Here is a 12,378-nt window from a genome sequence, read left to right as displayed (position 1 = left end):
ACTTACCTCATGTAAATTCAGCTCTTTTACTTTCTCTTTTAATATAACCTGTTAGACAAAAAAGTATGTTATGCCCATTTAAATCTATAGTTTAAAATTTTCTCTTTATACTCATATACATTTTCCTTTTGTGTATATGTAGCTCATTTCTCCTCCCAGTCAAATTTCTCTTATATTGAGATAGAACATTGTAGCCATATATTTTTTAAGCAACATTTTTAAAAAATTTTGAGCAGTGAGCAATGTTCTCCTGAAAAGCAATTTTAAAATACTTTTGAGTATAGATTAAAATTCAGGAAAAGACATAAATAAATGCTTATTTGGACTAAGTGCTAATTTAGGAGGAAAATAAATGAGATTGATCCTCATGATTCACTAAGACATAGTACTGGTGGATGGGAACTGATTATTAATTTATAAAATATTAAAAAAACAAGGTCAAGCTTAATCTTGGAAGTTTTGCTTATTTTTATACATCATTATCCTTAGAAAATTTTAGCTCTACCCAGAGTTATGTAAATTAAGTTAAAATTCGCCCAGGTGTCTCTAACCTGATTTTGTGGTGCCTAGATACCAATTTAAAAAAATGACAAGTGATAAGAGGGCAGTAGATTATTTTTTAGAAGGAAAATTTCCAGGGGTGCCTGGCTAGCTCAGTTTGTAGAGCATGTGACTCTTGATCTCGGGGTTGTGAGTGTGAGCCTCATGTTGGGTATACCAATTACTTAAAAAAATAAAATCCTTAAAAAAATAAAAGGAAAAGAAAAAATTTGAGCTTATTAGAACTATATGCCATTCTTAAAGTGAAAAAGTAGGCAAGTGAAATTTGGGGAAAATCTCCCAGTTTTGAATATCTTATATTCCTGAATCAAAAATGGTTTTCAAGGAAAATCACATTTTCAGAAATCACAAACAAAAGCTATATCCAGCTATCCAAGGATTTACTAAATTTCCAATTCAGTATGTTTTAAAGACCACTTTTACTGTCTTGTTACTCTATTAATTCTATCAGTCAATTTCACTTGTTAAATGACCACCAATGCCAATTTTATTTTCTAGTTAGCTTACATACAAATATCTTATAGGTTGTCAAGTTTATGATAATATTGAAACAAAAGGATTCATTCATTTAGAAAACCAAGACATTCAACTTTGTATGAATCCCACATGAGACCTATGGGGAAGAGCATGGGGTTATCTATGAACATCAGTGTGGACATCTAAGAGACTTGATAATGAGCTCAGATTTCAAAGAGGCACAAACAAGAGATAGACAGAGATACATAATCCTAAAATGGTGACGTGGTCCTATAGCATCAGTGTCAGCAAGGTTAAAAACTCAAATAAACTAAAGCTTGCTCCACGACCCCACAAGAACAAAACAAAACAAAAACAAAACCCCAAAAACCAGAAAGCAAAAAAACCAAAAAACCAAACAAAAACAAAAACAAAAACAAAAACAAAAAAAACAACTAAGGACAATAAAAATAATTTCATACTTTAGGCCAAAAGAAGATTAAGGAACACCTAGGCCCACTGTTTGGTGTCAGTGGTAAAATGTTCATGGATGATGACACATGGAAGAAAAAACAAATTTTACTTGGCCATCAGGAAAAGCTAAGTTTATTCCCTTAAAGAACAAATCAACAAAGGAATGATAGTACAAAGAGTAGTGGTTAACAGCAATGACACAGTAGTTTGACTTCTGGTGGTATGATGTAAGGTAACATTAGTAGAAAGGAGGAGATGAGATCACTATAATGCAACTGGTCACCTCTGTGGAACTGACATGTCTTCTAATGGAAGAGGTAAAAAATTCATTTAGTGAAATCTCTGAACTCCATTAGATTAAAAGTAACTTTAAGGACTATAAGCCATAACATTTCCTTTTCGCAATGTTGTCTAAAGTTCTCTGTTATATTATTATATCATCTGAACTATATATATATCAGTTATACAGTTATAACTATATACAACTATATATAACTATATCTATCTATCTATCTATCTATCTATCTATCTATCTATCTATCTATCTATAACTTCAAATACTTAAGATAGAAAATACTTAAAGTGAAGTTGATCTATTTTGTTTTGCAAACTGGAAGTGAAATGCTAAAATGAACACAAGTAAATCCAGTTCCAGTTTAAAATATGAGTGGAAATCTAAGTTCTCATTTTTTGATTAAAAAAACAACAAAAAAACTATCAAAGCCAATCTGAAATAAATTTCTTACCTGTTTGTAGGCATAAAATTCTTTATGAGCTTGATGTCTTAGCCTAAAAGACAGAAATGAGCAATGCAATATTGAGGTTTCCAATGTAACAATTTGATAAAATTCTTAAACAGATTTTTGAAATTTATATCATTTAGTTTAAAATCCAAAATATTTATCCTGAAAAACACCCAAATGACATATCTGTTACCATGTTATGAGAAAGTAGCCAATGAACCATAAAATGTTATGTTATCCAAATGTTAAGTGAAATCTCATTAAAACCAAATCTTAACACAACAAATATATTTTTAAAAATCTTTTTAAAGATTCATCTATTTATGATAGACATAGAGAGAGAGAGAGGCAGAGACACAGGAGGAGGGAGAAGCAGGCTCCATGCCGGGAGCCCAATGCGGGACTCGATCCCAGGACTCCAGGATCACGCCCTGGGCCAAAGGCAGGCGCCAAACCGCAGAGCCACCCAGGGATCCCCAACACAACAAATATTTTAATGAAGAAGCCTCAATTCTATTTATATTGGTGATAGTCTATTTATTTCAATAATATTTAATATATCACTTTTTAAAAAAAGATTTTTTTAAAAATTTATTTACCCATGAGAGAGACACACACACACACAGAGACAGAGATACAGACAGAGGGAGAAGAAGCAGGCTCCATGCAGGGAGCCCAACGCAGGACTCGATCCCAGGTCTCCAGGATCATGACCCAGACTGAAGGCGGCGCTAAACCGCTGAGCCAACTGGGCTGCCCAATATATCAATTTTTTAATGAAAAAATTAAGTATAACATCCATCTAATAATGTATGAAAATCTTAAGAATACAGATAAATATAGGGTGCCTGGGTGGCTCAGTCTGTTAAGCCTACCTTCAGCTCAGGTCATGATCCCAGGGTCTTAGGATGGAGCCCCATGTCAGCCTCCCTGCTCAGTGGGGAGTCTACTTCTCCCTTTCCCTCTGCCCTCCCGTCTGTGTTCTCTCTCTCCCAAAGAAATCTGGACTTTCGAAGTCTAAAAAAAAAAAAAAAAAATACAGCTAAATGTTTAAACACACACACACACACACACACACACACACGTAACTATCACTCAGCTCAAGATATAGAACATTTCCAGGACCCCTAAAGTGACTCCTCCCAATCAATATCTATCCCTAAGAGGTACCTGCTATCTTAATTCCTATCATTACAGATTAACTGTGCTTGTTTTGAACTTCACATAAATGTATCATTTGATATATACCTTTTTTTTTTATTTATTTTATTTTTTTTTTTTAATTTTTATTTATTTATGATAGTCACAGAGAGAGAGAGAGAGAGGCAGAGACACAGGCAGAGGGAGAAGCAGGCTCCATGCACCGGGAGCCTGATGTGGGATTCGATCCTGGGTCTCCAGGATCGCGCCCTGGGCCAAAACAGGCGCCAAACCGCTGCGCCACCCAGGGATCCCTACCTTTTTTTTTTTAGATTTTATTTATTTATTCATAGACACAGAGAGAGAGAGAGGCAGAGACACAGGCAGAGGGAGAAGCAGGCTCCATGCAGGGAACCCGATGCGGGACTCGATCCCGGTCTCCAGGATCACACCCCAGGCTGCAGGCGGCACCAAACCGCTGCGCCACTGGGGCTGCCCCTTGATATATACTTTTTGTGTTGACTTCTTTTAGCTAACAATTACTTGTGAAATCCATACACATGGTTGCAGTAGTTTCTTTGACATATAGTATTCCAATATATGAATATAAGACTATCCATTCCACTGTTGATGAATATTTAGGTTACTTCCAGTTTGGGGCTATTATAAAGCTGCTACATAAATTCTACATATCTTTTAGTGGACATATAGACTCAATTCAGTCGAGTACATACCTAGGAGTAGAACTGCTAGTTAAAATGCTTGTACTGATTCCTACCTACTCTTACATGTAATGCACAAGAGCTCTAGCTGTTTCACATCTTTGCCAATATTTGGTAGGATCAGTTAAAAAACTTTAGCCAATCTGGTAAGTTATTCAGTGGTATCTCATTTGTTTTAATTTGAATTTCCCAAATGATGTTTAGAACCCTTTTATATACTTATTGTCCATTTGGATAACTTCCTTTATAAAATGCCTGTCTTTAAAAAATGAGTTACCTTTTTCTTAATGATTTGTAGGAGTTCTTTATATATTTTAGATATAAGTCTTCTGTTAGGTCTATGTACTGCAATTATCTCCGACTCCTGCTTGCATTTTCATTCTCTTGGTGGTATCTTTTTCTTTTTCTTTTTTTTTTTTTTTTTAGATTTTATTTATTTCTTCATGAGAAACACAGAGAGACGAGAGAGAGAGAGAGAGAGAGAGAGAGAGAGAGGCAGAGACACAGGCAGAGGGAGGAGTAGGCTCCATGCAGGGAGCCCGACGTGGGACTCGATCCCAGGTCTCCAGGATCACACCCTGGGCGGAAGGCAGCGCCAAACCGCTGAGCCACCCGGGCTGCCTCTTGATGGTATCTTTTGATGAACAGAAGCTTTTAATTTAAAATTTAAGTTCACACTAATTTATAAACTCTTCCCAATAATGTCAGTTCTTTTTGTGTCCAGTTGAAGAAATCTTTGCCTACCCCTTGGTTAGGAAGATATTCTCTCATGTATATTATGAAAACAATTTGTTATTTTACTTCTCCCATTTAGGTATCCAACTAAAATTACTTATGATCCATCTGAAATTAGTCTTTATATATGATGCGAGGAAGGCGTCAAGATTCTTTTTATCCACATGCAGATTTTCACTTGATTCATTTATTGAAGACCTTATTTTCCCTATTGCATAGCAGTGGTACATCTGTTGTAAATCAGATCCAATATGTGGGCCTGTTTCTAAAGTTTCTATTCTGTTCCATCGGTCTATTTGCCTATTCTTGTATACTGAGTTGAATAGTGTCAAAAATTCATGTCTGCTAGAGCCTCAGTGGTTGAGCATCTGCCTTTGGCTCAGGTCATGATCCCAGGGTTCTGGAATCGAGTCCTGCATCGGGCTCCCCATGGGGAGCCTGCTTCTCCTTCTGCCTATGTCTCTGCCTCTCTCTGTGTCTCTCATGAATAAATAATTTTTTTTTCAAAGGAAATAGAGTCTTTGTAGAGTAGTTAAAATGAGGTCTTACTGGGGTTAGGGGAGATCCTAAATCAAATACAACTGGTGCCTTTAGAAGAAGAGGAGAAAACACACAGAGACACAGAGAAGAAGGCCAGGTAAAGACAGAGACAAACTGAAATCATAAAGGTACCAGTCAAAGAACATCAAAGATTTCTGGTAACTACTAAAAACTAGGAAGAGGTGAGGAGGTGGGGAGCAAGGCCTGTTGACACCTTGATTTCAAATTTCTAGACTCCAGAACTGTGACATGAAAGTTGTTATTTTGAAGCCACTTGGTTTTGTGGTACTTAGTTACAGCAGCCCTGGGAAATGAATGCACCTGGTATCATTGCCACATTAATTTTTCTCTTAACTTTTATTCTGAAATAATTTTGAACTTAAAGAAAAGCTGCAAAAAAATAAAATTCATCTATATTTTCCTCCCAGCTTTACCAATGTTCACATCTTACACAACCATTGTACAATGATCAAAACCAGGAAATTAATACGGATATATCATTAATACTGTCATAATATTAAATAGGAGACTTCATTTGAATTTCACTAGTTTGTTTTCCCATTAATGTCCTTTTCCTATTTTATTATCCAATCCAAGATCCTACCTTTCATGTATTTATGTATCTTTAGCTTCCTCCAATCTCTGACAATTCTTTAGTTTTCCCTTGACTTTCAAGATTTTGACACACTAACCATGATCATTTGGTTATGCTGGTGTCTATTGGGTCTCTCCACTGTAAAAAGTTACTATTTTTCTCTTTGTGACAGATAAGTATCTTGCGGGGAGATGCTGAAACTATGCAAATATCCTTTTTTTTTTTTTGCTCAATCTTTTGCCCACTGATTTTAGCACCCATCTTACTTGTAACAAGAACTGTAGTGTTTGCATGGTGGTGGTTTTACAGTTTCCTAATTCCTTGTGCATTCATTGGAATTCTTCTGTGTAGAAGAGATATCCTTTCTTCCTCATTTATTTTTATCAGTATTAATCCCTGTATTTGTTTTAGTCTATGGGTTATAATTCAATATGGTCACATTTGTTTTATTGCTCAAACTGATCTAGGTTTGGCCTTTAGAAGCTCCATCAGGTTGACTCCTGTGTCCTTTCAACATGCCCTCATCTGTTTCCATGCATGTCTTTGGTTACTGGTACCAAAAGGTGTTCCAGGCTCATTTTGTATTTTCCGTGCCCCAGTTGTGGAAAACTACTTCTTCGAAGGAATCTTGGCTCCTTTTATTGGAGAATAGTATTTAGAAACCAAGTCCTGGGTCCTAGGTGAATAGTATTCTGTTTTAAGTAGTAGGGCTTTGAAACAAGTCTCGGGTCTGGTAGTGTAAGTCACGCTCTGCTCTTAACTACTGTATTGGCTATTCTTGATCCTCTGCACTTCCATATAAATTTCATGAGGTAGTCAGTCTCCACAAAAAAATCTGTTGGATTATTAACTGAGGTTGTATATAGAATTTATAGATCAGCTATGGAAGAACTGACATCTTTGGAAGACAGTTTCCAACCTATGAACATAATATATTCCTCTATTTATAAGATCTTCTTTAATTTCTCTCTACACAATTTCTATGAAGAACACTTATAATTTTCCATATTTCTGATTACAACATCCTGGAAGTTGTGAAGTGGTTATCTCGTAATGGTTTTAATTTGCATTTCCTTAATGACCAACGATGTTGATCTTTCTATGTACTTGTTGGCTATTCGTATATCTTCTTTGGGGGAAATAGTTATTTATTTAAGTCCTTTGTCTTTTTAAAAATTCAGTTGTCTTTTTGTCGACGAATTGTAAAAATTTTCAAAAAATATATTGCTTATTAAAGTCTTATCAGATATATGAATTGGAGGGGCGCCTGGGTGGCTCAGTCAATTAAGTATCTGCCTTCCATTCATGATTCCAGGACCCTGGGATCAAGCCCCACACTGGGCTTCCTGCTTAGTGGGGTACCTGCTTCTCCCTCTTTTGCTCCCCTGTTTGTGCTCACTCTCTGTCAAATAAATAAATACATAAATAAATAAAATATTTTAAAAAGACATATGAATTGGAAATATTTTTCTCTTCTGTCGGTTATCTTTTTACTTTTCTTTTTTTTTTTTTTTTACTTCTTTTTTTTTTTTAATTAAAGATTTGAGAGAGAGAATGTGCTAGAATTGGGGCAGAGGAAGAGAATCTCAAGTAGACTCCATGCTGAGCAGAATCGATATGGGGCTCATGACCCTGAATTCATGACCTGAGCTGAAATCAAGAGTCAGACACGACTGAACCACCCAGGTGCTCCCTTCATTTTTACTTGCTTGATAACATTATTTGATGTATGAATGTTTTTAATATTTGTAAATCTTATCTATTTTTCTTTTGTTGCTTGTGCTTTTGATGTCAAATCTAAGTCATTGCCAATCTGAGGTCATTAGGACTTACCTGTTTTCTTTTTTTAAAGATTTAATTTATTTATTCATGAGAGACACACAAAGAGAGGCAGAGACAAAGGCAGAGGGAGAAGTAGGCTTCCTGCAAGGAGCGTGATGAAGGACTCCATCCCAGGACCCTGGGATCACGACCTGAGCCAAAGGCAGATGCTCAACCACTGAGCCACCCAGGTGCTCCAGGACTTACCTATTTTCTTCCAAGAGTTTTATAGTTTTAGCTCTAATATTTAGGTCGTTGATCTATTTTTGAGTTGATTTATTTTAAAAGATTTTATTTATTTATTCATGAGAGAGAGAGAGGCAGAGACACAGGCAGAGGGAGAAGCAGGCTCCCTGCAGGGAGACTGATGTGGGACTCGATCCCGGGCCTCCAGGATCACATCCTGAGCTGAAGGCAGACGCTCAACGGCTGAGCCACCCAGGCGTCCCTGAGTTGATTTTTATATAGGATGTGAGGTAGGAGTTCAGCTTCATTCTTTTGCATGTATTACTCAGTTGTCCCATCATTTGTTAAAGAGACTATTCTTTCCCCATGACAAAAGTTAATTTGCCATAGCTGTTGGGTTTATTTCTGGACTCTCAAATCCATTTCATTTTTTTAAATGTCTATTCTTATGCCAGTACCATAATGTTTTGATCACTATAGCTTTGTAGTAAGTTTTGAAATTGAAAAGCGTGAGTCTTCCTCTTTTCTCTTTTTCAATACTGTTTTGGCTATTCAGGGGCCACTGCAGTTCCTAACCAATTGAGGGTCAGTTCTATTTCCATATAAAAGGCTACTGGAATTTTGAGAGGAAGTATACTGGATCTGTAGGTTGCCTAGAGAAGTACTGCCATCTTAATAATATTAAGTTTTCTAATCCATGAACATATAGAACACTTTCCATTTATTTAAGTCTTTAATTTTTTTCAGCAGTGTTTTGTAGTTTTCAATGTACAAGTCTCGTTCTTCCTTGGTTAATTTTATTCCTAGGAATTTTATTCTTTTGGATGCTATTGTAAATGGGATTGTTTCTTTTATTTTCTTTTCAGATCATTCCTTGGTGTATAGAAACACAACTGATTTTTGTGTGTTGATTTTGTACTGTGAAAGTTTGCTTAATATGTTAGGTCTAGTTTTTTTGGTGTGTGGGTTCTATGGGATTTGGAATACTAAATAGAATCATGTTATCTACAAAAAGAGATAGTTCCTTCTTCCTTCTTTCCTAGGCCTTCTATTTCTTTTTCTTGCCTAACTACTCTAGCCAGAACTCCTAGTACAATGCTGAATAGCAGTGGTGAAAACAGGCATCTTTGTCTTATTACTGCTCTTACGGGGAAAGCTTTCAGTCTTTCACCATTGAGTAAGATGTTAGTTGTTGGTTTTCGTAAATGCTATTTCTTGTGTCAGTTTGATGTATTATATTCTTTCTAGGAAAAAGTCCAATTCAACTAAAAATTCAAAATTATTGGCATAAAGTTGTTCATAATATCCATTTTGATAATATCTGTAGGATTTGTATACAGTCCTCTTTTTCATTTACTTTTTTAAAGATTTTATTTTATTATTTTATTTTTTTAAAGGTTTTATTTATTTATTCATGAGAGAGAGAGAGAGAGAGAGAGAGGCAGAGACATAGGCAGAGGGAGAAGCAGGGTCCATGCAGGAAGCCTGACCGCTGAGTCACCCAGGGATCCCCTAAAGATTTTATTTTTAAGTAATCTCTATTTTCTATGATGGGACTGAACTCACAACTCTGAGATCAAGAGTCACACACTTTACTGACTGAGCCAGCCAGGGGCCCCTTATTTCTGATACTAGTAATTTAGGTTTTTTCTCCTCTTTTTCCTGAACAATCTTTCTGGAGATTCATTAATTTTGTTAATCTTTCCAAAGAATCAGCTTTTGGCTTCAATGATTTTATTATACATTTGTTTTCTAGTCCACTGATTTCTGTACTTTTTAAATTTTCTTCCTCTACTTTCCTTTGGATTTAATTGTTTTTTTACAGCTCTATTAAAGGAAAACATGTAATTGGTTTTCAGTCTTTGTGTAATATATAATTTTTAAAAAGATTTTATTCATTTATTCATGAGAGACACACAGAGAGAGGCAGAGATACAGGCAGATACTCCCACTGGGAGCCTGATGTGGAACTCTATCCCAGGACCCTGGGATCACAATCTAAGCCAAAGGCAGACACTCAACTACTGAGCCACCCAGGTGCCCCTGTGTAATATATAATTTTAAAACTAAAATTTCTCTTAATTAGGTCAAATTTATTAATCATGTAGTTCAAATCATCTATAATCCTTACTGCTTTTTTTTTTTTTTTTGGTCTGCTTATTTTCCAAGAAAAGCATGCAGTACATTTTTATGTAAAGGAATAAAATGAATCCCATCAGAGTTCATTAAAATGAGGCTTGATCTGTATTTATTTTGCTTATTTGACTCTTTTAATTGGATCTACATATTTTTCCAAAGCATCATTACTTCTAGTCACAGCATGGGCCAATTTGTGCTCACCTTTTTCTTTAATCCATAGTTTATCATTTATCCCTTCTAGGAAATCCTACTTAAATTAACTTCACCGTTCTGATCATTCCTTTACTCCAAGTCCCATTAATTACCTAATATTTATGTTGTATTTGCTATGCATCTAACACCTATCTTTTTGCTATTCCTTCCAGGGAACATACTAATAATAGAGGTTGTGACTTATTTGGTGAAGGAGGCGAGAATGGGGAATAATATTTTTTTCTTATGTAGTTTGTTATCCAGTATTTAAAAGAAAAGCAAAATAGGTGCTGTCTTCACTAAAAAATTCCAGGTTCAAAATTAAAACAAAGAAACCAGTTTTAGAATATCCCCAATATGCAAATCTGTCTTGTAAGAGTGATTATGAAATTCTGAAATGGTTATTTTGAAATGAAGCCTGATAAAAATAATTTTTTAAGGTTAAGAGCACATGCTCTGGGGTCAGACCCAAATTGGTCTGAGTTTCAGCTTTAACCAACTTTTATGTGTGTGATTGTAAGATAATTATTTAACTTCTGTAAAATAAAGATAATAAAATTACCTGGTTCAACTGCAATGCAGAGCACAGGGTCTAAAGCACAGTAAGTGCTGAATAAATATCGATTTCTAAAGAAGTATCTAAGAGGGTGTGATTAACAATGCTGAATGCTGGTGAAAATGATAAAACCATGTAGGTTATGGCCACAATAAATCTGTGGTCATCACTCTCAGCTTAGACTCTCCACATTGTCCTCTGATTCCACCTATTCACACTCAGTATCTCAGGCTTCCATGTAGTAGTCATTCAAACACTTGCCACTGTCTTCAAGCTTTATCCTACCACCTCCTTCCATGACATTTTCAACTACTTTAGAGTGAAGGGAAGAGTCTATCAGATACGCAAGCTCTGGCTCCCAGCCCCACATACTTCCAAGTCCTTGACTTAATATGGTTTGACTTAGCATTTTTCGACTTTTAGATGGTACAAAAGTCCTATGTATTCCGTAAAAACCTTACTTAGAATTTTGATCTTTTTCCAGGTTAGCAATATGCTGTCTGATGCTCTCTTGGGATGCTGGGCAATGGTAGCAGTCGCAGTTCCCAGTCAGCCACACAATCATGAGGGTAAACAAGCCATTTGTTTACAACCATTCTGTGCATATACAACCTTTTTCAGTTTTCCCTTTCAGTACAGTATTCAATAAATTACATGAGATATTCAATACTTTATTATAAAATAGGCTTTGTGTTAGATGATTTTGCCTAATTGTAAGCTACCTTAAGTGTTCTGAGCATGTTTAAGGTAGGCTAGGCTAAGTTATAGTATTCAGTAGGTTAGATATACTAAATGCATTTTTGACTTATGATATTCTCAATTTATCACGAGTTTATTGGGATGTAATCCCATCATAAGCTGAGGAAGACCTGTACACATATATCGTCTACTACAATTATTTTCATCTCTGTCTTAAGAAGGTACTCTCCTGCTCAGACCTAATACCACTATAACTTTTATGTGGGTCTCTTCTCACCTCCATGGTTCATTCCTTCTCACAAATCCTCCACAACTAGCTCATTCTCCTTAATATTATATCTATTTACAAATATGCCCAAATCTCTTAAAACAAAGACCAAAATACTCCCTTGATTCTACAGCATACCACACCCCTACACTACCCAACCTCATCTTTTCTCAGCCAAGATTCCTCAGAGAGGAGGTCATATTTCTTGTATTCATTTTCACCTGCTGGTCAGGCTTTGCCCCATTACAGCCCACCTTTCATCACCCCTATATCCATGCTACTGAAACTTTTCAAACTAAAATTATAGATGCAAACCTAATTATCAAATGTAATGGGAACTTTTCAATTCTTCTTACTGGACATCCCTGGGAGCAGTTGACATAACTGATTCAATCCACTGAAACCCTAATTGTGGGGTACCTGTTTCATAATTTTCTTCCTATCTTCTGCTGTCCCCTCTGAGTCTCTTCTTTGGGCTCCTCTTAAATATCAACGTTTCCCTAGGATTCTGTCCTGGAGCCATTTTATTTCACTATACACATTCTCTCTAG

At 35.9% G+C, this 12,378-nt stretch overlaps 1 protein-coding gene across 4 annotated transcripts in view; it reads right to left on the bottom strand.

Moving 5' to 3' along the window:
- The window catches only part of RNF24 (ring finger protein 24), an 81,850-nt gene that overhangs the window by 19,333 nt on the left and 50,139 nt on the right, over nt 1–12,378 (bottom strand). For all 4 annotated transcript variants that reach the window (XR_013365017.1, XM_077872342.1, XM_077872340.1 and 1 more), the window contains 2 exons: nt 2,238–2,280; nt 7–48 (listed from right to left, as the gene is read on the bottom strand). Coding sequence is in view for 3 of the 4 variants with exons in the window: in XM_077872342.1 (XP_077728468.1) it covers nt 7–48; nt 2,238–2,280 (85 nt within the window). In the remaining variant the exon portion in view is untranslated. The remainder of the gene's footprint in view (nt 1–6; nt 49–2,237; nt 2,281–12,378) is intronic.

This window comes from Canis aureus, chromosome 26, assembly GCF_053574225.1.
Source record: "Canis aureus isolate CA01 chromosome 26, VMU_Caureus_v.1.0, whole genome shotgun sequence".
Lineage (NCBI taxonomy): Eukaryota > Metazoa > Chordata > Mammalia > Carnivora > Canidae > Canis > Canis aureus.
Note: the sequence above shows the minus strand (reverse complement) of the source record. Positions and strands in the feature narration are given on the sequence as shown.